The sequence below is a fragment of the Capra hircus genome (assembly GCF_001704415.2).
Source record: "Capra hircus breed San Clemente chromosome X unlocalized genomic scaffold, ASM170441v1, whole genome shotgun sequence".
NCBI classification, from domain to species: Eukaryota; Metazoa; Chordata; class Mammalia; order Artiodactyla; family Bovidae; genus Capra; species Capra hircus.
Window position 1 is genome coordinate 39,122,666 of NW_017189516.1, and position 23,372 is coordinate 39,146,037.

Genomic DNA, 23,372 nt, shown 5'->3' on the forward strand with positions numbered 1-23,372 from the left:
TCCAGAAACAGCTATTGTCCCCTCACTCCAAAGCTGTTAGGAGACATAGGAATCTGACAGAAAAAATCATAGTTTAGTGAGTACCAAGGGTTCTGTTGTCTTTGGAAATGAGCGTGTTGACAAGAGCCTTTTGGTTGTTACCAACAAATGTGCAGTGGCCTCTTGACTATAACGTTTATTATAGTTATTTCCATACCTGATTACACAGCTTCACTGTTCAAGACCACTCTGCCTGAAATAGCCCCCTCTGCCCACAAATATGTTAGAAGGATTTGCTCCTTTAGGTACTTGATTTTCTCCAAAATTCTACAAAGCAAAGACTAGATTTTTTTCATATATTCCTGGGAAGACAGCATCACTTTTTGAAACCCTTGAACAAGTGCTTTACTACAATGTTCAGATGTGTTTTACAGTTTTAATAGTTAATATAGACAAGGTATAAGCATTTATTTTACATGTTAACATAGGAATGAGAAGAGCAATCTATGATAACTATTTCTCAATGACGTTTTTATTCCCCTGTCATTCCAAGGGATTGTTGCAGTTATTATAGACTGCCTGTTACATCACTTTTTTAAAACTTTTGACACCACCTGATTTAATGGACATTCCCCAGATATTCTGAGATGTCCTAACAGGATAGTATCTTGCATCATTTGGAATTAACCCATTTCCCAGATTTTCCTTCACTTTTATATTTACCCTTTTAGTAAAAGACCATGTTTAGCAGAAGGTGATTTTCTTCTGTCTTCCTGTGATAGCAGATATTTATCTTTTACTTCACGTAGTTACAGTCACCTTAGTAAGTTAGCTGTACTGTGCTGAAAGCTTCATTACCTCTAGAGTCTAAACACTTAACTTCATTTTTTACTGTACTTATATGTAAATAGTAAAGACATTCAGAACGTTGGGGGAAGTAGAGGCTTCCAAAAAGCTTTACCTAATCGAAAAATAGGGCTCTCCTCACATTTCAGCGTCTCATGTTCATGTCAAGGCAGAAAGAAACAGACTTGGGGGGAGAATGGAATCTATTTGTTCCTGCAATTTCCATGCAGTAGGTTACTAGCTTCCTTTTATGTAGGAAAAACAGAAGATGCAAAGATTTCTAGAGAAGTTTCTAAAGAAGACTTCTATATAAATTCTGGATCTGCCCATTATGAGTTTTTAAGAACCTTGGGAAAATTATATGACCTGTTTGTGCCTCAGCTTCATATGTACCCTGGGGGTGATATCAGTACTTACCTGGGAAGATTATTTTGAGGCAAGAGTGAGAGACTTCTGGTGAACATAGTGCCTGACAGTAACTATTCATTTAAAAAAGTACCACTGTAACTTTTACCAGCCTTGACAAGACTGAAATCATGGAAACTGCTTGTTTACAAGGTTGATGCTTAGTTTCCCTTACCATGCAAATGTAGAAAGAAAATATTCTCAATGCTGTGTGATTAATATATGGTAGTATTTGTATGAGAGAACATAGTGTAGTATGATAGCCCCGCCACATTATGTGAGGATTTTGTTTTTATGTGTCCATATTGATGTCACCATTTCACCTATTCCTTGGAAAACATAGTATAAAGACTTCTTAAACATGCCCTTTAAGGGATTAGGGCCATTTTCTTGGTAATAACCTATCAGAACAGTTAACATGAATACCAGTTCTTAAATGTTGGGTTTGATAATGACTTTCCCACAATTGCTATTTTGGGTCCTTTCTTACTATAGCCTGAGGAAATGACAAGATTGAGAAGCATGAACAGACAACTCCAGATAAATGTTGACTGTACACTGAAAGAAGTTGACCTCCTTCAATCTAGAGGTATAGACTTGATTATTTGGTAAACCATAAGTAATACTGTGGTGTGTTATGCTGCTTCCAATAGCAATCATTTTGGTTTTACAGATATAATGGGTTAAAACTACCTTTTACAAGATCACAGTCGTGGTATAGACATCCCTTACCCCACAGTCAGATTAGATGTAGGTGATCAAAAATAATTTTACTTAACAACTTCATCATTAAGTTCTTACCATTTGGACTGTTTTATAAAAGGTGGCACTCTTTATTTATCATCTTTTAATCATAGACTATTTCATAAACTGTTGGGTTTTATTTCTAAAACACAGTAGATTTATGTGATAGTCATCTAAGAAAGTGAAAGAAAGTGAAGTTGCTCAGTCGTGTCCGACTCTTTACGACCCGTGGACGGTAGCCCAAGCTCCTCTGTCCGTGGGATTCTCCAGGCAAGAATACTGGAGTGGGTTGCAAACAGGGATCCCAACTTAGAACATCAGATTACTCAGTTTAAAAGGAAAATCTGTATGCCATTTTGTTATCTGTTACATGAAAACATTCAGCTATATCTTAGAGACTTCATTTTTGTGGCTTTCTGATTGAAGTCTACTACAGTAAAAGCTCCCTGAGTTCACTTAATTTACTCAGCTCACCAGGTTAGAGATATGCTTCATTTTCCTCTGTAAACTATCCAGCCATGAGGCTGCATTCTGGCAAGTCCGCATACTATTGCTCCCATCAGCTGAATTGTCTGCTTACCAACAGACAGTTGTGCCTGTTCTCAAACCTGCTTAGATTACAAAAGGATGATAACTGGCGTAATGTTTTTAAAATGGATATGGATGTAAGAAATGCTGCTCTTTCTATTAAAATGATAGGCAGATGCTTTATAAAGACTCAAGGGCAGACACTACAAAAACATAGAGACTGTGAATTAGATATAGTGAAAACAACTGAAAAAGGCTATGAAGGAAAATCATAAACATCTAATAGGATTCTAGTCTCAAATTAACTGTTCTTAAAATATCTTTTTTTTTTTCTCCATTCTAAAATGAAAACAGGAAATTATAGATTGCGGTGGAGCAAACTAGCCTGCTGTCTGTTTTTGTAAATAGTTTCAGTGGAACATAGCCACACCCATTTCTCTACATATTCTCTGGGCCTGCTTTTGTGTTTGAACACCACAGTTGAGGGCTTACAGCTGTATTTCAGGTCTACAAAGCTTAAAATGTTTATTGTCTGGCCCTTTACAGTAAAAGTTTGCTCACCCCTACTTTAAGTCATCATTACAGGTAGCATTTATTTCTGAAAGACAATATAGAAGTCTGGTCAACACACACAAAGAAAAGGTCTTGGTCTAACATTGAAATATTGCTTTGATCCTATTTTTCTATCCTTAAGGTTGCTGTGTTAACAATTCTGTATGCGAGTCAGCCAACCCAACATTACTTACTGTTCTAATTATGGCAGCTGAGAGAGCTTCTACTCTCTTCTCAAGTACCCCATTACCATTTTAAAGCAAGATTACACAGTAGAGGTAGGAGAATAAAAAGATATAGAACTTTGTACAATAGACAGAAGCACATTTCTATGTGAAACCTGAGCACTCTGGTTGAGTACCCTTATTTTCAGAAGCCTAGGAACTCTACAGCCTAGTAGCTATAAGCAGTGAAAGACACTGTATGAGAGATTATATAAACTACTGTTAAGATATTAGAAGGTTCCATCCATTATTTTGTTTCTGTGTTTGAAGATAAACAACAATCCCTGAAACATTGCATTAGGATATTTTTAGTAAAGGCCTTATAGGATCTAGAAATTAAATCAGCAGCTGTAACTCAAGAAATTGAAGAAATAACATATACAGCATCGTAAACCATAAAAAGATCTAATAAATAAATTAAGTACCATTATGGCTTTCATGAGCCATCATGGGATTTGTTTTCAGAAAATTATTAAACACAGCATACCTAAATGTAATAAAAAGTACTTCTATAGTAGGACGTGCAAGGAAAATCATTCTCAAGGTTTTATAAACAAAGACCTACCTGTGTTTTTGGTCTCCAGTGGGCCACAAAGAGCTCTTTTTGGTGCTGTGTTAGTCGCTCAGTGGTGTCCGACTGGGACCTCATGGACTGTAGCCTGCCAGGCTCCTCTGTCCATGGAACTCTACAGGCAAGAATACCGGAGTGACTTGCCATTTCCTTCTCCAGGGGGTCTTCGCGAACCAGGGCTCGAATCTGGGTCTGTTGCATTGCAGCAGATTCTAATCTCCCTTCATAAGGGGTCCAGATATATCTGTTTTATACTAAGTTCCATAAATTTTGTACTGAGTTTCCAACCTCAGCTTTTCATGTAGAAATTCTAGACATTTTCTGATGTGCAGCATTTGGATTTGATAGTTATCAGTACATGATTGATAAAAGGCAGCTTTATTTTTACTTTTGGTGAGCAAAACTTTCTTAGGGAAAAAAACTGGGTTTAAAATTAAGGAGATTCAATATATTTTAGCTATCAGTACCATACAACATCCTCTGTGAATAAGCATGGATACAGTTTAAAAGCTTAACTGGAATTGTGCAGAACTACTGGCAGGTTGCAATGACAGGTTCACAGATGTGAACATAGGGACCCAAAGCTGGCATTGGATCAAAACCGACCTTAGAGGAATCATGTCAGGAGAAGGAGCTGAAACAGAAACTGTATCAGGGAGTAAACAGTTTAAATGAGAGAGATGAGATTGTTCTGTTACCCTGAAATTGACAGCATATCATTTTTTTTTATTATTGATAAGTCTATGGGCAACGTTCGGAGAAGGAAATGGCAACCCACTCCAGTATTCTTGCCTGGAGAATCCCAGGGACAGAGGAGCCTGGTGGGCTGCCATCTATGGGGTTGCACAGAGTCAGACACGACTGAAGCGACTTAGCAGCAGCAGCAGCAGCATAGGCAACATTTAAGATTCTCCTTTTCTTAAAGATTGGAATCCCTAAGCTGCTGATATCATAACAACTTCAATAATCTTTGTCAGTGTATATGTATAGATTCTTCTTTACCTGAATTTATAATGAATAAAAATTTAAGGTAAATACAACAGACACAAATGTAAGCTGTGTCATGGTTTTGTTTATTAACATCAAAACAAATAGGAAAATCAGTTCAGTCATCCTTTCATTTCTCTTCTTCATTTACCTAGCTGTGCCACATACTTAATCCTGTGAAGAGAGAAGCTTTATAGTTAAAAAATGTTCCTTTGCATGATAGATTATAGAAGGACACTTGGGTCCTTTCTCAAAATGCTTAAACGCTTTCAGTGAGAGAACAGTAGGACAGTATAATGAACTATAAACTCCTGGAAAAACAGCTCCACTTTTTACGTTTTTTTCCTCCTATATTTTCCCTAACAAAAAAACGCATGTAACAGGAGAAAGACCCCTAAATGCCTGCTGATTTTATTTTCTTTATAGGAAACTTTGATCCAAAAGCTATGAATAACTTTTATGACAACATAGAACCTGGTCCAGTTGTACCACCCAAGCCACCTAAAAAAGGTGAGTAGCAAAATGTCACAGACGTCACAGAAACGCATGTGAAAACCATTTCGGAGTTCATCTAAAAAGCTAAAGAAATTTCATTAGAGATAGCATTTTAAATGTTATGCTATTGATAAACTTTACTTTCTAAAAAACTACAAAAAGCGTAACTAAAATGGAATATATAATTTATTTTTTTAAATAGCTTTCAGTTCAGTTACTCAGTCGTGTCTCTTTGCAGCCCCACGAACGGCAGCACGCCAGGCCTCCATGTCCATCACCAACTCCCAGAGTCCACCCAAACCCATGTCCATTGAGTCGGTGATGCCATCCAACTGTCTCATCCTCTGTCGTCCCCTTCTCCTCCTGCCTTCAATCTTTCCCAGCATCAGGGTCTTTTCCAATGAGTCAGCTCTTCGTATCAGGTGGCCAGAGTATTGGAGTTTCAGCTTCAGCATCAGTCCTTCCAATGAATACTCAGGACGGATCTCCTTTAGGATGGACTGGTTGGATCTCCTTGCAGTCCAAGGGACTCTCAAGAGTCTTCTCCAACACCACAGTTCAAAAGCATCAATTCTTAAAACCATAGCCTTGACTAGACAGACCTTTGTTGGCAAAGTAATGTCTCTGCTTTTTAATATGTTGTCTAGAATGGTCATAGCTTTTCTTCCAAGGAGCAAATGTCTTTTAATTTCATGGCTGCAGTCACCATCTGCAGTGATTTTGGAGCCCAGAAAAATAGAGTGAGCCATTGTTTCCCATCTATTTGCCATGAAGTGATGGGACCAGATGCCATGATCTTAGTTTTCCGAATGTTAAGCTTTAAGCCAGCTTTTTTCACTCTCCTCTTTCACTTTTATCAAGAGGCTCTTTAGTTTTTCTTCACTTTCTGCCATAAGAGTGGTGTCATCTGCATATCTCAGAGAAGGCAGTGGCACCCTACTCCAGTTTGCTTGCCTGGAAAATCCCATAGATGGAGGAGCCCGGTAGGCTGCAGTCCATGGGGTCAGAAAGACACGACTGAGCGACTTCACTTTCACTTTTCACTTTCATGCATTGGAGAAGGAAATGGCAACCCACTCCAGTGTTCTTACCTGGAGAATCCCATGGACAGCGGAGCCTGATGGGCTGACGTCTGTGGGGTCCCACAGATTCTGACATGACTGAAGCAACTTAGCAGCAGCAGCATCTGCATATCTGAGGTTGTTGATATTTCTCCCGGCAGTCTTGATTCCAGCTTGTGCTTCTTCCAGCCCAGCGTTTCTTATGATGTACTCTGTGTATAAGTTAAATAAGCAGGGTGACAATATACAGTCTTGATGTACTCCTTTTCCTATTTGGAACCAGTCTGTTGTTCCATGTCCACTTCTAACTGTTGCTTCCTGACCTGCATACAGGTTTCTCAAGAGGCAGGTCAGGTGCTCTGGTATTCCCATCTCTTTCATAATTTTCCACAGTTTATTGTGATCCACACAGTCAAAGGCTTTGGCATAGTCAATAAAGCAGAAATCGATGTTTTTCTGGAACTCTCTTGCTTTTTCCATGATCCAGCGGATGTTGGCAATTTGATCTCAGGTTCCTCAGCCTTTTCTAAAACCAGCTTGAACATCTGGAAGTTCATGGTTCATGTATTGCTGAAGCCTGGCTTGGAGAATTTTAAGCATTACTTTACTAGCATGTGAGATGAGTGCAATTGTGTGGTACTTTGAGCATTCTTTGGCATTGCCTTTCTTTGGGATTGGAATGAAAACTGACTTTTCCAGTCCTGTGGCCACTGCTGAGTTTTCCAAATTTGCTGGCATATTGAGTGCAGCACTTTCACAGCATCATCTTTCAGGATTTGAAATAGCGCCACTGGGAATTCCATCACCTCCACTAGCTTTGTTCATAGTGATGCTTTCTAAGGCCCACTTGACTTCACATCCCAGGATGTCTGGCTCTAGGTGAGTGATCATACCATCGTGATTATCTGGGTTGTAAAGCTCTTTTTTATACAGCTCTTCTGTGTATTCTTGCCACCTCTTCTTAATATCTTCTGCTTCTGTTAGGTCCAGACCATTTCTGTCCTTTATCGAGCCCATCTTTGCATGAAATGTTCCCTTGGTATCTCTGATTTTCTTGAAGAGATCTCTAGACTTTCCCATTCTATTGTTTTCCTCTATTTTTTTGCACTGATCACTGAGGAAGGCTTTCTTATCTCTCCTTGCTATTTGGATCTCCACATTCAAATGGGTATATCTTTGCTTTTCACTTCCCTTCTTTTCACAGCTATTTGTAGAGCCTCCTCAGACAGCCATTTTGCTTTTTTGCATTTCTTTTTCTTGGGGTTGGTCTTGATTCCTGTCTCATGTACAGTGTCACGAACCTCGGTCCATAGTTCATCAGGCACTCTATCAGATCTAGTCCCTTAAATCTATTTCTCACTTCCACTGTATAAGTCATAAGTAAGTGATTTGATTTAGATCATACCTGAATGGTCTAGTGGTTTTCTCTACTTTCTTCAATTTCTAGGATTATTTGAGAGGCCACAAAAGAATCCTTGTGTATTTAACAGGAGGGCATAGCAGTTAGAGTGACACTAGGTGTCTCTTCATCAAGGGCAAAATAAATGCTACATAACCAAGATTTGGAGGAGTCACTTTTGCATCATTTTTAAATCATTTCCGTGTGATATACTGAACTTCCAATTAATCATTTTCTTCTCCATTCTAATAATTTTCAAGAATGTCATGAACTATGCATTTCATATCTTAATGTTTTTTTGCTTAATCTCTTTTTGCTTTAAGCAACTCAAGATAAACTGATCATCAAGACATAATATTGATATTGGAAAATGCATTACCTAAGGATGTAACATTTTATAATCTCAAAACTTAAAGCAGAATTGAAAATTCTACACAAATGTTACCTTAGCTACAGTACTTAAATTTTGGTTGAACAGCTTTGTGTACAACACTCAGTACAAAGTGTTTTAAGTATTTCATTTATAGGTTGCAATGGAGTACATGTTTTTTTCTTTGTTTAATAGTACTATGGATATTTCAACTGACCTGAATTTAAAATAGCCTCCTGCTGTCTAAAAACAGTGTGAAGAAGAATCTTAATGGATGACTACCAAGTACTAGATTTGTGTCTAGTGAATTGATTCAAGGGCTGTCATGGAAGAATCACCCTATTTAAGGGATATATCCAGTGTGAACCACCTTATTAGCATAAATTCTATGGTTTGAAGGGCCCACCATATGTAATAAAAATACTTCTATTTCTTGGGACATTTCAGGATTTTAGAGGTAATCTTCCAGGAGCTAGGGACAAAGCTAGACCTCTCTTTGAGCAAGGCCTGATTCTTTACAGTAGTACATAGAAGGAAATTTATAGCTTTAAATGCTCATGTAAGACAAGGAGATCTAATATCAGTGACATACAATTCTACCTAAGAATCGAGAAAAGAACCAAAGTAAGTGGAAGAAAGAAAATACAAGAACCATTGATGACACAAAAATAACAGAGAAAGTTAAAAAAACAGATTACCAAAATCAGAAATGAAAAGCTAGGATGAAATAACTTAATAGTTGTGTATGTAATTAAATAAATTGAATCCATTATCAAAAGTTTCCCCACAATGAAAACTTCAGAACTAGATGGTGACACTGGTGATCCTCATAGAAATCAAGTATTTAATGAAGAGATAATACCATACAAATTCTGAGGAAACAGAGAAGGAAGGAAAGCATCTAATTTTCTTATGAAGCCAGTAGGACTCTGATTCCAAAACCTGATGCACATTACCTACCTCCCCAAAAGAAAACAAACTTACAGATCAAATCCTCATGAACATAAAAGCCAAAACAAAGAATATTCACAATATAAAAAAAGATAACACATCATGACCAACTTGGGTTTAGCTCAAGAATGCAGTGTTCAGAAAGTAAAGGAAAAAAGCATATAATAATTTCATTATACAGGAAAAAACATCTGATAGAGTTCAGCAGCCATTCCAGATGACATGATTATTTGTGAAGAAAATCTAGAGATACCCAGAAATGACAATTAGAATTAAAAAGTGACACACTTACTAATAAATTTAACCAGATATGTACATTGAATATGATAAAACACTACCAAAAGAAATCAAATAATACCTAAATAGTCATAAACCATGTCTCTTTTAAATCAATAGTTAAGATACCCAATTTTAACTGTAACTTTTCTTTTTTTGGTATGCATTAATCTGATTCTGAAATTCATATGGAAATGCACAAGACTTAGAATATCCAAGTGGAATATAGATGTTTATCTGAATAATAAGTGTGATAATTTAAGAGAAAGAAGGAAAGACAGAGAAACCTTTTTGGACTAGACTTTGCAGTTAAGCAGCATGTGTGTGTGTGTAAGCTCTTCAGCTGATTCAGAAAGTATCCCCCCCACCTTGACTTACAGTGGAGAGGGCACTGACCTTGCTGTCATACAACTTTGGCACTGGTTCTGATTGTCTTGGCCACCTGACCTTGTTTATATCCAGTTTGTACACCAATAGAGGTGATCAGTCCAAATATTTAGCTTCTTTACAGGGTTGTTATAAGAGTCAGTGAGAAGGAGGTATGTGATGGGGTTACAAATCTAAGAAATAGAACTTATTTCTTTGGCGCCTAAAGGAGATGTTTACTTTGCTTCACAACACTTACCATTGTGAAACACTGGTCTCCAAAGGTTGGTTGAACTAGAGGACTGCTTATAGGCTCAGAGCAGATTACAAAATTTAAAATGTTTTTCTTAAGGTTAAATAATATGAAGTCTGCCTTTTTTTACTTTTGTGTATGTGTTAGTTGCTCAGTTGTGTCCAACTGTTTGTGATCCCATGGACTGTAGCCCACCAGACTCTTCTGACCACAGGATTTCCCAGGCAAGAATACTGGAGTGGGTTGCCATTTCCTTCTCCAGGAGATCTTTCCAACCCAGGGATCGAATCCAGGTCTCCCACATTGCAGCCAGACTCTACTGTTTTTACTTAATACAAAACACTGCTTTACTGATTACCTAAAAATTAATAGAAACAGTATTCTAGCCAGAAATGGGTATGCCTGCAGTCCATGTTGTGAGGGCTGCTGGACTTTTGCACACATAGGTAACTGGAATTTATGAACAACTGGGGAGTATGTGTTACCAGTACATAATATTACTTTCAGTTGGTTTTGATTTTTCAAGTACTATTTTGGTTCTTTATTTATAAAATGCTGTAGTCTACTGTTACCTTTAATATGGATAGTGGACTTTAAACCCATAATTTTCTAGTAACTATTGGTTAATCAGGGAATTGCTAAAGTATAATGTCCCAAATTTTGTGTGCATACCGACATTTAATTATTAGCACTAAGTTTGCACCCTAACTCACTCGAACCTGGGAAATTGGTGAAATCAGGCATGCATTCCAGATAATGAGAGAGGATGAAAAAACTTTTAAGAGCCATTCTGGATAGGTTGTAAAAGCAGTATTAAATACGGCCCTTGCCTTCCTGGGAGAACTAATGGTAGCATCAAGTAACACAAAGAATAAATACTGCATGTGTCCTATGAAAGATTCTTGAGAGCCTGTCCACTCTCTTCTAATGAACGGCTTGATCCCTTCTTCCTGGCTTTGCTTCTTCTCATGCAGACTCATCAGACCCCTGCACAGTTGAGAGGAAAGCCCGAAGAATTAGCGTGACCTCCAGAGTACAGGAGGACGTCCATGACACCCAGGCAGCAGCTGCAGATGGTTTGTACTTGTATGTCTAGACTTGTGTAGTGTCCAAACACATGTGTTAACCCATGTAGAGTTATCATAAGTAAAGGCCAACCTTGTTTTCCTTTAACACATTACTCTTTACTGAGTTTCTAAGGCTGTGCAGTCCAATAGCAACACAATTAGAGCCACATACATGATTTAAAATTTTCCCTTAGCCAAAGTTTAAGAGTGAAGTATTTTTTTGTACCTTCTTTATTTCATACTAACTTTTCAAAATTTGGTATATATTTTCTATTTACAGCACATCTCAATTCAGAGTGACTGCATATCAAGTGGCTAGTAGCCCACCATATTGGACAGATTCTTAGTGTTTAGTCTTCCCAGGTGGCTCAGACAATAGAGTCTGCCTGCAATGCAGGAGACCCAGGTTTGATCCCTGGGTCAGCAAGATCCCCTGGAGAAGGAAATGGCAATCCACTGCAGTATTCTGGCCTGGAGAATTCCATAGATGGAGAAGCCTGGCAGGTCCCAATCCATGGGGTTGCAAAGAGTTGGACATGACTGAGTGACTAACACACTCAACACAGAAAACAAGGCCACACATGATACTTCTTAAATTCCCCTTAATGCAGAAATAGTATATAACTGGGTGAAAAGGTCTCCACCATAGGAACAAACCAACCATGAAACTACATTGTACTTCATATAATTACAGAACAAACCCTTTCTTTGCCTAGTTGGCATATTTCCAGTTATTTGAAAAATAACTTTTCTATGAGGTTATCTGTAAAACTATAGAAAATGTTGAGAATTTTTTACAGTTTGAGTTGTATCCTTTTGATCAGTTTCTCCTATGTTTCCATTATTATATAATACAAACAATATGGATTAACCTGTAAGTTGCTAACTTTTGACATTTGTAGGGACAGTCATTTTTATGAAAAATTTCCCAATTAAGTTTAATCCATTTAAAAATAGTCTTAAAGGAAACATTCAGTTCTTATTTGTATATAAATATACATATTCTTTAGATGTTTTGTTTTCCACGAGGCATGAGACATCTTTGCTTTTTAATATTCCATAAAACATCTCACACCTTAAATCAAATGAAAGCAAACATCTAAAATGTCTTTGGGATTTTACATGCTTTTATTTAAGCAGTTTCCCTACAATGACTGTTAGTTGCTGAGCAGTGTCCAACTCTTTGTGACCCCGTGGACAGACTGTAGCCCTCCAGTCAAGAATACTGGAGCGGGAACCCATTCCCTTCCCCAGGGTGTCTTCCCAACCCAGGGATCAAACCTGGGTCTCCTGCATTGCAAATGGATTCTTTATCATCAGAGCCACCAGGGAATGGGTGCTAGTGGTAAAGAACCCACCTGCAGTGCAGGAGACCCAAGAGACACTGGTTTGATTCCTGGGTCAGGAAGATCCCTTGAAGGAGATTTAAGGCATGGCTCTCCAGGAATCCACTCCAGGATTCTTGCCTGGAGAATTCCATGGACAGAGGAGCCTAGCGGGTTACAGTCCCTAGGGTCACAGAGAGTCGGACACAACTTAAGTGACTTAGCACACAAGCACGCACCCTGTGATGAAATGAGCAGTGTCTTTTTTTAGGACCAACAATAATTCTTAGATGCCTTTTACATATTTTTTTGATTAGTTACTTTACCATGACTTGCTGTTCCAAATTACATTGTTATGGTATTGAAGAGTAACATAACATGCCATCCCAAAATATGCCTCTTTTTGGCATTAGGATTATGCTGAGCAACTGCAGATACTAGAAAGCTCGGAAATATTAGTTAAACCCTTTTGTAAGGGACATTTACATTTATAAAGGCAGTCTCCTGTGTCTCTTTTGTGACTCTAAATGACAAGATCATCAATGGAGAAGGCACTGACTTAAATCTGCATAACAAACCTTGTGTTTATTTACTCTGCTTTTCCTGGTAAACTCCCATACACACTCCAATCTGTTCTGTCTTAGCTAAAGATGCTAAGATTTCAGCCATCCCAGCAAGTTACTCAGTTTTCCTGGGTATCACTCATGTATACGGGAGTATACATGTTAATAAACTTTAATCTTTTATTGCAGGGGTGTCTCAGCCAAGAACTCAGAAAGGTAGAGGAAAAAGAATTTTTCTCTCCTACAGTCAAAACAGTGAAGAGAGCCCCAGGTACCCTAGATTAGTTAGTTTAAAAGATTTTCCAGTTATTTCTGTAGGTTAGAAAAAAAGGAGTTTGAAAAACCTTTACATATTAAACATTTGCATTGCCACAATCTAAAACTGAAAGCTGTGTTTGGAGTTAGCACAGAAAGATGGAGTATAATAGTTTATGGGTTTAACATCTGAACTTTTCTGACTATGATAAATTCTTCGCAAAATAACAAGTTGCCTGCCCTAGAAAAGCATAAAGACTACTATTCAAGAGAGGCCCTTTTATGGAAATGGCATACAGCACATTTTTCCTCAAACAGAAGCTTCAACAGAAGTGTCTTTTATTCCTCCATATAAGACAAAAGATACAACTATTACACTTACATCTTTAGGAGTCGTGAGCCTGTAGATGCAAAAAAAATAGTTGATCTGCAGAAGAAATGAAAAATTTTATTTGAACTAACCTGAGAATTATAATCTGGGAGAGAGTCTTTGAGAAAGTACTGAGGGCCATTCCATCCATGTGAAGTCAAAGCACAGTTATAAGCAGGAACACCATTGGGTTCATAAGCAAGCATGTGAACAATTATTAAATTAATTGGCATACTGGCCTGGCCCAGCGTCTTGGATCAGCTGTCTACTTCCTGCGTGTCTTCTCCTCATCCTGGTGATCTGGTAGCACTGGTCTTCATCAGTTTGGGATGTCAGAAGTAGGAGTTGCAGAGCCTGATACAGCCCCTTCTAGTGTGGCTGTAAAGAATCCTTTATCTAATGTATTTTCCAGTATGCATACTCTCCTCGTTGCAGGTCATGGGACATTTGATCTTCATCCAAAGATAGATTACTGAAACAACCTTTACAGTAATTAGTCTTGAGCAATAAATACAAAAACCTTAAAGACAACATGAAAACATAATGTCCTTAGTAGAATTTTTCCCTCTAAAATTACCCTCATTTGTATAGAATATCACCAGATTAAGATTTGCAAAATAAGTCTGGCTTCAGTAAACTTGGCCTGATTATTTACATAAGTATAATTTATCATACAGACTCTTTAAAGTTGTGCTTGAAAGTTGCTGTAAGTCATGATTAGCTTGAAGGGAAGGGTTTCCTTATATATGGAAAATACAAGTTCAAACCCAAAATATTTCAGAGGGAAAAATACTTATATTCATCAATTCACTGAGTCCTATGTAACTAATCTTTGGTCTTGTTATTCTGTTAATCAGATTTAAGAAGCCATCAGGCTTGTCATTCTTTTAATTTCTTACCCAGTTCAGTGGTATGATCTGAAAGTTACTAGAAACCTATCTATACCAATCAGAAAGTCCTTTCTATATATCTTCTTGAAGATGAAGCTTTTTTTTGCAGAAATCATCAGAATAAAGCAGTTAAAGGTCTCTACAGGACTTACAAAGGCATCTTTAAAAGATGTGACTGCAATGCAAATGAACAAAAATTTTCCTATTTCTGTGGCATACCACGATTTATGATAATTACGATTGGTAACATTTTGCTAGTGTGTACCATGTACCAGGTTTTTAGGAGCTCGACATAATTTCTATATCTGCCCATATAATATAACCTAAGAAGATTTGTCACCATTTGACCATGCTTCCCATGTAATTTAACATACCAGATAAGCCTAATTTATTATCTTTTCTTTGATAAGTAGAGGAAACATTTCTCTTGAGGTGTTCAGGGGCCCTTTGGAAAAACCTCAGTTATCTAAGAAGTCAAAAGAATTTCACTTAGAATGTGATCTTAAGGAATTTTGTCAAAAATATTAAGATTTCAAAGCACTTAGTCACAAACAGGATCATTAGTAGTTCGTGATTGTGCTTCACGATTACTATGAAGCAGTACTTATTTTCCCTTAAATGACAAAATGACAATAAAAGGTTTCAAACCCAAATACAGAAAGGTATAACAGATTGCTTAAAATGTAAAGGAACTTTACAATATGTTATCAGAAGCAGATTAATAGTAGAAGAAAATTTTGAAAACCAAATTCCGGTTTTGTACCATTTTTCCCTTTAATATTAAAATTGATATACTCAAATTTACTTAGTCCTGACCACCCGTAGAATTCCATTCTAAAGATTCTTTTCTCATAAACTTTCTTCAACTTTCTATATTCATATTAATTTGTTCCTTATTTTCTTTCCCATTTAGAAATAACCAGCTTTATGACAAAATTACTTACCATTCCATTAACAAAACATTTTCATTTCTTATACCTTTTTCTTCCTTGTATACAAAGATGTTTCCCTTATTAGAAACCTTAAGTTTCTAGCAAAAACTTAAGAAACAAGTAATTATGAACTATTTGCCAATCAGGAAATGCTGGTATGACAAACTGTGGACATATACGATAACCCAGTTTCTTTCTTTCTTTTTTTTTTTTTTTTTAATTCACACAAGCCTCTTAAGATAAATAGAAGAGATTTGGGGCATGTTAAAGGATTGTGGGCTTTGGACTGTTCCTGGAGCCACACCTCTGGTTCTGTAAAAACTTGTTTTGTAAAACAAGCACAGCTCTTTTTAATTTCTCAAAGAAGTGCATGGCCCCCTTAATGACATCAGAGGACTGATATGCCCATCCACCTTTGGTAGAATGTTTCTCATGTCCTCATTTAACTTAGTGTGTGCGTGCACACCCATTCATTCAATCATGTCTGACTCTTTGCAGCTCCGTGGACTGTAGCCCACCCAGCTCTTCTGTCCATGGGATTTCTCAGACAAGAATACTGGAGTTGGTTGCCATTTCTTTCTCGAGGAGATCTTCCCAACCCAGGGATCAAACCCGTATCTCTTGTGTCTCCTGCATTAGCAGACGGATTCTTTGCTACTCAGCCACCTGAGAAAGCCCCATTTAGTTTGGGGAGAAGCCAAAAAAAAAATCCAGTCAGGCTTTGAATATCAGATACACGTCAGTTTAGTCAGAAGTGGCCTCCCATCTTGATTATCTGTTTACAAAAACTTTTGAGGGTCCACCCTGGGTTTAAGAAATTCTTTACCTAGGGCACTCAGTTCAGCCTTTGATCTGAAGACGCTTGCATACAGTCTTAAGTTGTCTCATTTCTAATAACCATTTAATACTCTCTTCAGAGTGGAACGGTAACTCAGAATTACTAGAATACAAGGACTCAAAGGACAGAGGAGAGCATAATTATGTCAGCTTATAAAGTTTTTGTTTGTTTAGGTACCTTTCATTGAGGTTATTTTGGGAGTTTTAAAGCCTTTGGGGGCTTTGCATACCAATTAAAATAGCTATTAATACAGCATTTCAGGATGAGAGCTCTCTAAAATGTTAACAGTTTAGAAGACTTTATTTAAAGGATCCAAGGAGCTAGCCCTATATTTTCTCCTGCTAACCTCAGTTTGGAAAAGAGAACGCCTCTCATCACTTTTATTTCCAGTAGAGGAATCCAGGAGATAGTGACATGACAAGCCTATTCTGCTAGGCTTTCTCTTCAGTGCAGTTTTGGAGTGCCCAAGAATCCCATCTTGGCCATTCCAGGGTGGGATTTCCTTTATTCCTAATTATGTAAGTACTTGTAAGCATACAGAAACCCAGCTGGTATCCCAATAGGTTGCTGCCCACCTGGAATCTGTTGGGCCTGAGGCACAATTTCCCAGTATTGATTTAGTGGTTGAATTTCAATATGCATATAATCTGAACTTTCTGAGGACATTGTGGTGGATCAGATAGATGCTGCTTCTGACTGTAGTTCCCCAAAGAGTTGCCCTTGGCTCAGTTTCTCCCTCTGACAGTCTACTGTGCCTGTGGGTCATCAGAGCACTGGATGATTTATCCTTACCGTATGCATCCTTAGAAGAGCAGTGTTTAATTTACGGTTGTAGTGGAGTTCCCCTGCTGGACCACCACTGCCAGTCACAAGGATTGATCTTCAGACACTAACGCTAGGTTGTCAGTCACCCGAGAACACCATGTGGCTGAAAGGAGCAAAATATCCTGTGTTCTTAGGAGCTAAATAATGAAGTCTCTGTTTTACTACCAGAAGTTTTTTTCCAGCCATATGGCAACTTTTTTTCTTTAGGCCAGTTTACCAAAAACACAACCATCTGTGTTTCCCTGTGTCTCCTGCCCAAGATCCCCTCCATCCTTGTGTAGGAAATGCATGTGGGACTCTTAAAGAGTCCAAGTCTTAAATAAAAACAGTTCAAATAGAATTTTTAGGATTATCAAGGCAGTAAGGTCCAGATATCAGAAGAACTCACTGAACACCTAAGAAGTACCAAGAAGCTGGTGGGGCTTAATGGGCCCATGCTGGTATCGAGTGCTGATTCGGGGTAGACTCCAGCTGTCCTCATGGGTGTATCTGATATCCTGCCAGCTTCACTATGCATATTCAATGAAAAAATCAGTAGGTGATCTGAGAAAGAAATGGAAAATTTTTTTGAACCCACCTGAGGATTATAACCTGGGAGACAGAAAGCTGTGAGGACTGTTAGAAGTCCAGCTACAGTTCTGCAAGTTGTTTTAGACAAAGAATTACACTTCAGATGATGTGTCAACAGTTTATACAATCCAGAACTGCATGTAGAAAGTGAGGAGTGGGTCATCCTGACCCTTGACAAGATTAAGAAGGAATGGTATCTCCTAAGGAGATTGGGTTGATACAAATGCACAGTACACGCTAAAGGGGAAGGAGGAAGCCCAAACAGGCAGAAAATTAATTTTCTGTTTAAATTCTTCTGGGCATGCCATAAAATACAACTATTACTTCATCAAGCCAAAAGATACAAGGTGGATGCTAATGGGCAGTTAAAAGCAATAGTTGAAGCCAGAGTCAACAAACCCATCTCTTTTTATAGTCACTAATAGGCTGGAAAAGCCAGTGTTTTTCTGTTCTACTAGAAGGTTGAGAATACCTTCCTGATTGAGCCTGAGCCTTACTATACCTGCAGAAAAGTTCAGGGTCTAAACTCAGTTCTCATTACCTCTTGGGGAATAGTCACACAGAGATTTGTCATTAAAGACCAACTGATAAAAGCACATTTCCAATGGACAGTGTGCTTAACCCCAGATGGTAACTGATTAAAGCTTCCCCAGATCTCAGTTTCTTTTGTCACCTGCGTAGGAAAGCTGCTTACCTTAGATGTTAATTCCATTTGCAGTTTTTAGTGAGGATTTCTAGGTGTATGGGTAGATTTCCCCCGCCTGCTGACCTTGTTCATATTCCAGGGTGGTTTTCCAGCTGGAACTTGGGAGCCTGCTAGTCCCTAACTCCACTTTCAGTAGGTACTGTTCATGGAAGGCAACTCTAAAAGCAAAGAACCTTTTTGAGTACAAGGCCAGAGAGAATGAGGACCTAGGAGGAATATAAATTTTAAGTTTTTTTTTTAATCCTGAGGACCACCATAAGGCTGCCAGCATTTATATTGCCAGGTATAGACATGTTTAATAACTCATATCTGAAAGATTTAATTGACAAAAGGCAGGGAATAATTGAGGATAAAAGTCATATTGAATGAATTTAGCTGCATGAAAAACCACAGTCTTTTATATTTCTGTTTTAACCTTTCTGGGAGAAACTTTTATGAACTGTCACACCATTGACAAACCATTATTGTTAAAAACATGAATATTTTGGAGCTGAAAGTCTCAAGGAAGAAGGCACGCATTTTATGAGATGTTTGATATAGTATGGCTAGTACTGTGGGTGGTGGGAGTCACTGCCAGGCTGAGGTGGTGAGGGAGAACTTAGAAGGTAGAATTTAACATGCTGTATAACATTTTTCCATTTGACTGGAATAGAGCATAACTGTCCACTATCTAGAGACAATAAACTTGGAAGGTAGTCTGTGCTGGACTTCTGGCTACTTGGAGGAATAAAATAAACTGTTGAGAACAAATTAGATTGTATATCCTAAACTTACTGTTTGGTTCTGCATTTCTAGCACCTGTGCATACAACTTGGCTTTCTCGTTTCACAAAACCTTTTCCCTTGCTTTTGGTGGGGGGTAATTTTCAATTTCCATTTGGATTATACTTTGAAAAAAAATTCAGTCTATTTTTTGTTTTCTCTCTTTCATTCCTAACTTCTCTTAGAGCACCCAGGTGGCTCCAAACAGAGTCCTCGGATGCAACCCCGAGATGAAGACTATGAAGGGGCTCCATGGAATTGTGATAGCTGCACCTTTCTGAACCACCCCGCACTAAATCGCTGTGAGCAGTGTGAGATGCCACGGTACACTTGAATTCCCAAGAGTCTGCACTAGGTTGAGAGTGTAACTTTGAGCACCTGTTAGAAGAAAAGGAAACCTGGGGAATCTGTTCATCTACCCGGCCTTTTCATTTCAGATGACATGGGGTGGGGGGTGGGGAGAAGGACACTGTAGCCACTTGTGCTCAATAAAGGAAAAATGGGGAAGGATTTTTCCCCCCACTGTCTTAACTCAGTGCAGTTAGAGATAGAAAGGGATACTTGAAATGGGGAAAGGATTCACTCCTGAAAGAATGTACACAGAGAAGTCAAGAGCTCTTCTGTGAAACCCCAATCATTCAAGTTACTGCTGAGTGACCCTTATTTTATAAACTAGAACTTTGAATCATGGTGTAACATGTTACAGTTTATGCAGACAAACTGTGAATTGCCAGAGCAGACTTACCTGGTCACAGATCTCTGGAAAACCCAGGCTCCCCAGGCTTCTTCCTGTTGCTTCCTACTGAGGAAAAGGACGGGAAAAGCACTCAGAGGGTGTTTTTGGTGGGGGGCAAAACAATAAGGGTATTTGTAATTGCTGCTTTTTTCAGGGGTAATTTCAAACACAGAAATAAGATGTTTTAAAATGTGACTTGTAGCAGTCAGGAATTCGGCATATCATGCCCTTTGTTTGAAAGTACAATCAGAGGTGATAAGATTCCTTTTGCTTGTACAATGATTCATCAAGCTATATCAACACTGGTAACTAAGACCTAATTATGCCGCAGAATAGATAGATTTTTTAAGTTACTGCATGCTTTTATTAGGCCACTGGTTTTTAAAATAACCAACAAGTCCTTATAAATTCTGATTTTATGAATGACCTTCTCGTAAAATTGCGCTTTGCCAATAGCATAGTGAATGTATGCCGAATGTAAATCCATTCCAAAATCCACTTGGAATCTTGAGCTCAGCTGTGGTTCTATAAGAAACGTTTGCAGTCCATAGAGCCGCCCCGCCTTCCAATTTTGTGATGAGTTCATGATGTTTACAGCACAGAGAACACTTGTGCCATAATCCTAATCTAGCTGAAAAAAATTACTATTACTCGTTCAATAAAGATGTATTTGCACATATGTTAACAAATCAGTGTGAGGAAAATTATAGTTAGCCAATATCATAAAGTTGCACACTGCGCTATTCGGGGAGGAAGAAAAGGCTAGTCAAGAAATAAGATTAAGAGAGAGGTGAATACAAAGGACTTTGAAATTTAGAACTTAATTTTTACCATACTGTATTCAGAGATGATACTAGGTTTGTTCAGATAGTTCAGATGATACTAAAGCACTCCTTATTTATGAAACTAGAAACTTAGAGTATAAATAACTGAGGAGATATAAAATCATTTGAGTCACTAAAGTGCACCACCAGAAAATTATTAATAGGACACTGAATTAGGGCGGTTGACGTTTCTTCCAAGCTCAGAATTGGATTTTGGAATCTCCCCTTATTTGGGTACATATAAACAGCAATAAAATTGGTAAGTTTCCTAATCCTAAAGGATTTTACCTCAGGTTATCACCTGAGGAGTATCTGCTCTCCCATACCAGCTGTCCCCCTTCTCTTTCACTCACACACAGGCACGCACGCTCGCTTCAAGCTGTCATTATATGCTAATTTAGCAGTAATCTCTGGCAGATCTGGAAAAACAAGCTGCACTTAATAGCATAATGAAACCAAAGGCATAATAACTTATCATAGCTTTCCATCAAAATCACAATTTCACACTGTACCTGCAGCTCTGAAAACATTTTTTTCATACGTGGAAAATGTCCTGAAAGTATCTACTTGTCTCACAGAGTTAGCGTGGCTATGTAGTTACACTGATAAAACATCTCTCATATAACAACTGTGGCAAAACTGTGAAAATAAAGGTGAGAAAGCAGATGGGCTTAAAAGCATTGATCTGAAAATAGCACTCATTCTCTAAAAGCTTTTGTAGCACTGGTGTCTGTCAGTCTCCAGTAAGTCTGTCAGTCCTCCTGTTCTGTAATAATGCCAATGCCTTTGCCTTTGTATGGTTTCATATCTCTTTAGAGATGGTAAACCCCACTTGGTATTAAGTAACAATATAGGGTAAAAATACATATATTGCTTGATGTTCTAGCTAAAGGTTTACCCAGTATTCTTAGTGATATGCTGAAGTGGCAGCAGTTAACTTGGCAGTTGTCAGTTGAGGGTGAAGGTAGCATGTATGAAAACAGTTTGATGCTTTATTAAAACCATGTAGATGACTTTAAAACTATTGCATGAACATACATCCAGGTTATTGAACTGTTATCACACAGTAGATGCATGGTTCCAGTCCTCTGGTGATCTATCTAGTAAATTATTGTTTTCACCTGCCAGGAAAAATGAGATACCAGTCTTATTTGATAGGTGTAGAGGGTGGGGTTTGAGACATCAGAGATTGATGTTTATGGGAGTTTTGTATACGTTCATTTCTGGTTCTGCACACGTTTCATACACCAACATAGGCTGTAGTCAGTTTTTTTAATTAGCAAAAGTACTTGACACCAATATATTTGATATATTTAACTATGTCCCATAAATAGACTACTTCTGGCTTATGACCAGTTTGAACAAGAATTCTGTCATCTTTAAAGATGCCTTTTAAGAAGGATCTGGCTGCTGAGGTGCCTATGCTTTTTGGATCAGTTGGTGCACTTCTTGTTCCTAGAAAAAGGTGTTTTCTTAAATTACAACCAGTTTGATGTATCTGGTAACATAGACCTGACTATACATTTTACATTATTTCACTGTTTTGTAACTGAGTTTTTTGACAGCACATTTGTCATTTTGTCCAAGTACATTGCCCCTTATGTTTTGAGGTAGGTCTTAAAAGTTTAAAGTGGCAAAAGAGGAGCCAGAAACTTTCTAAGCCTTGTAAAATGTTTCAAATAATGACCTTGTTTGAGAGAGTTAGAGGCGTGGTGTTTTAAACAAAAGAAATGCATTGTAATAAAGGTAGTTTTAGAGCAGATTAATGATGGTGGGGAAAGTGTTGCTAATTTGTTTATTTCCCTGAAAAAATGGGAGTGTGATGAGCAGTTTAATAATTTTTAAGGAGCTGGTCTCAACTTTAGTACTTATAATTATTATAAGAAATCAATGTTTCCTTAAATTTTGACATTGCTTTGTCCCGGTTATCTAAGGTTCATATTCCAACTTTCTGTGGCAACTGAACTTTATATAGTATTTTAAAAGGTAACTAATCTTTTTGACAGTATAAAACAAAAAGAATATAAGGCCTAGAAAAATTGTCCTTCGAAAATATCAACGATGTACCCTGGAATGTGAAGATGTCCCCTTATAGTTTAAATTGATTTATTTGAATATTGTAATCATTCTTCAGACTTTGAATGAGTCGTTACAGTGTGTATCTGTATATCTGTAGAGAAAAATGACAACTGAAATGTAACTTTAAAATCAGAATAAATTTGGCACTGTCTGTTGCACCACTACTGTATCTTTTTGAAAGAATTAACAGTATTTTCTTTTTTTTAAAGGTAATTCTGATGATTCCACATTCACCCGACATGTATTTTTTTCCTGTATTATTTGCATCCCCAAATATTTAATACAAGTAGGTTTTGAATGGCTTGAGCATTCAGAGATTAACAGAATGACAACTCAATTTTAATTTCTAAAGCCATGAGATGTTGCTTTGAGACTGAACAATTCTGAATTTTTATTTATAATGACACCCAATGTCCATGTTTCCCTACTGTAAAAGAACTGATCAGTTTCTTGCCTACCACAGCAAGAACTTATTAAATCTTGTAAATACCGTGTCTCTTTTAGATTTCTGTGTATGCTGTGAATCAAATTATTTTGAGGTGAAATTGTATTAAGACAAAGGCATTTGAAAAGGCTATGCATGCATCAAACCTCCAAACAGTACATATTCGGAAAGTCAAAGAT

The 23,372-nt window shown here is 37.7% G+C and overlaps 1 protein-coding gene across 5 annotated transcripts in view; it reads left to right on the top strand.

Moving 5' to 3' along the window:
- Positions 1–23,242, top strand: part of TAB3 (TGF-beta activated kinase 1/MAP3K7 binding protein 3) — a 91,558-nt gene extending 68,316 nt beyond the window's left edge. For 3 of the 5 annotated variants that reach the window (XM_018043804.1, XM_018043803.1, XM_018043802.1), the window contains 4 exons: positions 1,726–1,819; positions 5,263–5,346; positions 10,982–11,083; positions 19,295–22,913. In XM_018043804.1, the coding sequence (XP_017899293.1) occupies positions 1,726–1,819; positions 5,263–5,346; positions 10,982–11,083; positions 19,295–19,443 (429 nt within the window). In that variant the 3' untranslated portion in view covers positions 19,444–22,913. Of the gene's footprint in view, positions 1–1,725; positions 1,820–5,262; positions 5,347–10,981; positions 11,094–19,294 lie in introns of all 5 variants that reach the window. The other 2 variants (XM_018043805.1, XM_018043807.1) reach the window with 2 other exon arrangements.
- The last annotated feature ends 130 nt before the right edge of the window (positions 23,243–23,372 follow it).